General features: G+C 34.8%; 1 protein-coding gene across 1 annotated transcript; it reads left to right on the top strand.

Annotated features, from left to right (window-relative positions):
* The first annotated feature begins 2,703 nt into the window (after positions 1-2,703).
* Positions 2,704-5,427, top strand: AKRP (ankyrin repeat protein). The gene is made up of 7 exons (XM_079045912.1): positions 2,704-3,570; positions 3,692-3,768; positions 3,914-4,012; positions 4,135-4,233; positions 4,335-4,433; positions 4,737-4,835; positions 5,054-5,427. Exons 1-7 carry the CDS (start codon positions 2,823-2,825, stop codon positions 5,171-5,173), a joined length of 1,341 nt encoding a protein of 446 aa, XP_078902038.1. The 5' UTR covers positions 2,704-2,822; the 3' UTR covers positions 5,174-5,427.
* Positions 5,428-5,914: the final 487 nt, after the last annotated feature.

Here is a 5,914-nt window from a genome sequence, read left to right as displayed (position 1 = left end):
TAAACGGATTGTTTAACAAGTAACCAACGGATATTCACATTCATTCCACGACACCTTGGATTGTACATATCATGTATGAATCTGGAAGTCATGGAAGGAATGAGTTTTCAAACACGCTTTTCATAAGAAAATATAGGATTTTCTTGAGGAACACTTTTCAAAAGAATCAAAGAACATTCTTTCCACCAAAACCAATTGCTTATGAACTCACCAGCTTTATGCTGATATTCTTTCAAAACTGCTTGTATTCTCAGGGAATTAGTAGACAGGTACTTCCAGGAATTTTGGAGGAGTCGGAGCGTTAAAGTCACGTCTTCCTATTTTACTTTTGATATGAACAAAACTATATATTAAACAATGTAAACCTTTTTCATATATGTAGTCAATGTCTGGTTGTGTTTACTATGCTTGCTATGATACAATTGTTGTGATACTACGCATGACGTCAACCACCCCCGAACGTTTCCGCCGTTCCGGTTTGGGGGTGTGACAAGAGCGAAAGATCTTTATGCTCAAGAATCATTATGAAATGATATTTGTTAATAACATATGATCTAAGAAGGTTACACCTTAAAACAAGGTAACACTAATTGATTATTTATTATGTAATATGATTATTAAAAAATTCAATCAACACTTGCATTTAATTGGAAAATTATTGTTTTTGTGAAAATAATACTAAAAAAATCATAACTAGTAGTTTATATCATATGACATGGTTAAATAAGTCGTGTACAACATTTTGGTCTTATTGAAGTCCACTAGAAAATGTTATGTACATTAATATAATAAATAATTATGTGTTAGGAACTCATTCTCTCTCGTTCTCTTCCAAACATCCATGCCAAGTACAAGGCATGATTGGTTGCTTCCTTTGACCTCTTCTTACACATACAAGTTGATTTCAAGTCTTGAAGTTAATTAATGAAAGCATGAGCTTTCATTTAAGTGTGGAAGCATATAAGGGATAGATGATACCTTTACTAGTTTACTTATCTTCTCTTTTTTTCTTAGTCTGGAGAAAGTGGCTCGCTAGCCAAGCTCACCTCCTGCTCGCTAACCTTGTCTCCACCACTCCCATTGAAGTCGCTAGGTGCCTCGCTAAAGATGGCTCGTTGGCCGGGCAGCAAGAGGAAAGAGAAAGAGAAAGAGGAAAGAAAGGGTAATCATTGGTTGGCTTCATTTTTTTTTCAAAATAAAAATCTATCAACATTTAGATGCTATTACTCCTTACCTACATGCTACCATTCTATCAATCTTATGCGGCTTCAAAAAATCATATGTGGCAACATGCTAAGGATGCAACTACTCTCTACAACCTTAGAAAAACCGAGAGCACAAAAGACTCCCCTCTCATCTCTCTAGACCAATCACTTTATAGGGATAATTTTGTAATTTTGTTAATGAAATTAATTATTATTTGTTATAAATTCGGTAACATTAGGATTCTTGGAGGTATTTTAATTTGTTATATTTTTGAATTTCGGGCAGTGTCACGTCGTGGTGAAGGAATCCCGCGACGTGGTAATGGACGTTATACAACGTCGAATCAAAGTTGTAACAAAAACGGGTTTGGTTGGTACCATCGTGGTCATATTGTAAGGTTAACCGGTTAATATCTAGGGGGTAGTATGTTCAAAAAAAAAATTATGATGGTTTTAAAATATTATGATTGATTATAAATAGTGAAAAAAATGTTTAAAAATGATATATGAGCAAATATGATATTTTGAAGATTAAAAATGATAAATACGATATTTAGATTTGAAGTTTGCTAAATACGATATTTTGTTGTGTAACAAGGGTATATACGAAATTAACCGTAGAAAAAATATTTATCAAATAAACGTATTTTCAAATATATTTAGACAAACCTATAATTAGTCTCTATGATATGCAAAAAACTATGGATAGTTGTGTTTGGTATTTGTTTTAGTAGATGATACCACTTGGATGTTTTTGGTTATTACTTTATTTCAAATGTTTTCGTAAAAACCTTAAACTAGTTGTTGGGTAATGTTTATAAATAACGTAACGTTGGTGACTATTTTTGAAACGTTGAACAATTAAGTCTTCCGTTTGCATGTTTCCGTTAAATGATTTTTTAAAAATAAAGTAAAAATTACGGTGTTACATACACATTTAGTTAAAAGTGTTTATATGCATGTATTAATATTAAACTTGTTTACCTTGTTTGGATAAAACAATTATGCCATGACGTCAATGTGTGACTATGCAGTCCCGAAAACCTTCATGATGGTGATGTTAGGCATGACGCTTACCAACACGGATCAAGACGTGAGTTTTTTTTTGCTTGTTTGGTTTAAAACTGTTAAGTTTATGTAAACTTTTGTTATTAGGTTTTGATATAAATCTTTTAATGACTTGATATATTTAATATAAATCTATAATTATGTGATTTATTTTATTTATTATGTATACAAAATTTCCGTCATAAGTCAAAGCCCGATACTTGACTTGACATTGTCGCCACGTCTAACGCCAGTTAGAACCTTAGTAATTAGACCTCTCGTTAATTCTTGATTAATTCATTCTCTGGAAAGATTATGATGAGCTTCTCACGAAGCTTATGTTCATCAACAAAGATTAATGTTTACGTGATGTTACAACATTAACAAAAATGGTTCTCATGTAAGAATTGATTTTTCACGATTATAAAATTCTACCAAACATATGTCAAAATATTTCGGACTCAAAAATCTGCCCTTTTGGCATTGTTTTGCCAAAGTATCCAAGCATAGAAGTAGATAAGTGAAATACTCCCCTTCACCGGCTCCTCCCGCCGGCGCCGTAGACAAACAATGTTCTTGTTAAACCCCCAACTCCACCAGCAAACCACCATTTCCTCTCTCCTTCCAACCACCTCTTCTACTTCCCTATCTAAATCCCACCACAAAACCCAATCATTGTTCTTCCGTAAACCCACCTTATCATTCCTTCAGTTCTCCCTCCGCCACCACCCCCAGCAACAATCATACACCAACGTCAACAGAGACGACGAAGGATACGAAGAAGAAGAAGATGAGCAAGTAATCGGAGACTGCTTAGTTTTTGAAGAGGGCATATTCGATGACCCTTTCATTCAAAACGAAATTCAGCTTGAAGCGCCCAAACCCTCCAAAAGGGTTACTAAAATCGTGGTTCAACCGGAGGATTTGGTTCCAGCGAACTGGAAAGACGTTCAGACAGAGATTAATATCACGAAGAAAGAGAGGAGAAAGATGGCCCAGGAAATGGAATTCGGGAGCAGACTACAGAAGAGGAAAGACGGGTTAAAACCTATACCGATGGGGTATGAGAGTATGAAAGAATACAAAGCTGCAAAACTACGGGAATTGAAGCCAGTTGTGTTGGATAATCCTCAATTTTTGGTGGACAAGAACGAAGGTGATGGCACCGAAGATGAAATTGACGAGGGTGAAGGTAGCAGGGGCATCAGAGTGACCCCTAGGAACCCTAAAATGGCCGTATATGGCCGGAATTTGGAGGATATTTCACGATACTTGAACTCCGGCATGTATGATCCTGAAGCTGCCAAAGATCCAGAAGGTAATTTTATAACATTCCCACTAAAATTGGCTCAAATAGTACTCAAATTTCACTTCTATAAAGCTGAATTCTTGCATATAATTCCATGAGTTGCTAATTTTGTTATTGTAACCTTGATTAGGTCCTCGTAAGTTGTTTTCAAAGGAGGAGAAAGTTCTTATGAATAGGCGGACACCTGATTTGGCAACTGCTACCTCTGTAAGCTTCTTGTTACATACTAATTTAACCTGAAAACTTTCAGAAATTGCAATTTTCATGGCGCATATGAAAAGGAAATTGTTGCTACTTTAATCGAATGGAGGGAGGATTATATTTGACTTGGTGTTGATGATTGTTTAAACAGGATAAATGGCAACCTTTACACACTCTTGCTGCATCAGGAGAATTTTACCTTGTTGATACTTTAATGAAATACAATGTAGATATCAACGTCCCCAATCAGGTAAAACTGATGACTTTTTCCTTTTTCCTTTTTTTTTATTACTTTTGACAACTTATCTAGGACTATTTTTGATAATGAGGATAAGGAGGTTATTCACGTCTTTTTTGTGATTTTTTTTGTAGGAGGGACTCACAGCACTTCACAAAGCAATACTTGGAAAAAAGCATGCCATTTGTAATTATCTATTGAGAAATTCAGCTAATCCATTTGTTCGTGACAAAGTAAGCATAAACCTAAAATTAATTTGTTTTTATTGAAGGAAATTGTATATTACATATTATATATGAATAATATTTTGGTCTTTTTGGTATGATGACAACAGGATGGGGCTACCCTTATGCATTATGCTGTACGCACTGCATCAACTCAAATGATAAAAATCCTTTTACTTTATAACGTGGATATAAACCTCCAAGACAACGTACGTTGAAATGTTATTATTTACTTTAGCCTTGTTTGTTACATATGACATGACATGACAGATTATACTGCGTTTAGACTGAGACTAATGTCAATGAAAAAAACTGTAATTTTTTGTTCCACCAAAAAAGGTGGGGTTGTGATTTTTTCTTGATCGCTCGTCTATGCAAAAGACGTAAATGCCCTTGTCATAAAAAAAGTAGTCCTATAAATCTTGTCGAGTGTAACACACACGGCCTTTATGTTCATTATGTTGCTTCATTTTTCATTAATTTTTGAAATGTTTTTATTTTGTTTAAATTAGTACGGGTGGGCCCCACTGCATCTAGCTGTCCAATCGCGTAGAAGTGATGTGGTGAGGCTTTTGTTGATCAAGAAAGCTGATAAGACACTCAAAAACCAAGTACTCTCTCTACCCTAAAGATTCATATTTTGCTTACTAGTTATTAATTATAGCATCCTACTTTTGTTTCTTTCTATTACAACGTCACACTTTTAACTAATTTTTGTATCAAGGCATTACACTATAAAGAAACAACGGATTAAGTACTGTTTTATTAAATTTCATTTAAGTAAAAAAGAAACATCTTCTTAAATGCACTTTTGTGTTGGTGTATATAGGAAGGGTTGACCCCAGTGGATCTTTGCCTTTATAGTGGAAGAGACACACGGACATATGAGTTGGTCAGGCTACTAAAACTGCCACCCAAACCACGTAAATATGTTGCACTCATGGAATAGCAATCTACTTCCATCATGCTTTGTTTGGCTATCATCATCATCATCCCATCATGCAAAACTTTGATTGGCTGACAAATGGCACAATCCTAATGACTCATGTCATCATGTTGACCAACGACCAACCTTACTGTTACACAATGCCAGGGGTAGGATAGGTATTATAGACATATATGGATTAGTATGCAGCTAAGAGACATGAACAACATGTAAATTTTTTTAATTTTTTTTTTCCTCCAAACTTTGAGTTCCTTTCATCACTGCTTGTTATGTAGGACAAGACAAGTGGCCTTGTTGTGCATTTGGCGTGCATTGCACTCGGACCGGTCAACGAGACAAAAATTGCAATTTAAGTCTTGTTCAAAAGGTGGGACACGAACTTGCTCTCAATCTGTGTTTGTGAAAAAGACATGAATGCCCCTATCATCGAAAATAGACTAAGAATGTTTGCCATGTCATGTCTAGTTCCGTCTTGTCTTGTCTTGTTCTGTCCATAGCCTTTGTATATTATTTACAATAATACATTATTAATTCTACATACTTCTATAAATATTGCGGTGAAAAACATGTGTCGAGCTACAAATTTAATTGATAACGTTGCTACTAGAGCAACTTTGTTAGATAGATTGTTGTTATAGGAAGGGAGTGAGAATTTTTTTTATTATGATGGGTCATAAGAAATAAAAAACTTTGGTTTGTGAAGGTGATTTATTATTTATTAAGGGATAATGAGCTAGGTAATGG

This window comes from Lactuca virosa, chromosome 4, assembly GCF_052849685.1.
Source record: "Lactuca virosa cultivar CGN04683 chromosome 4, Lactuca_virosa_CGN04683_v6, whole genome shotgun sequence".
NCBI classification, from domain to species: domain Eukaryota; kingdom Viridiplantae; phylum Streptophyta; class Magnoliopsida; order Asterales; family Asteraceae; genus Lactuca; species Lactuca virosa.
This window is presented reverse-complemented; position numbering and strand designations above follow the sequence as displayed.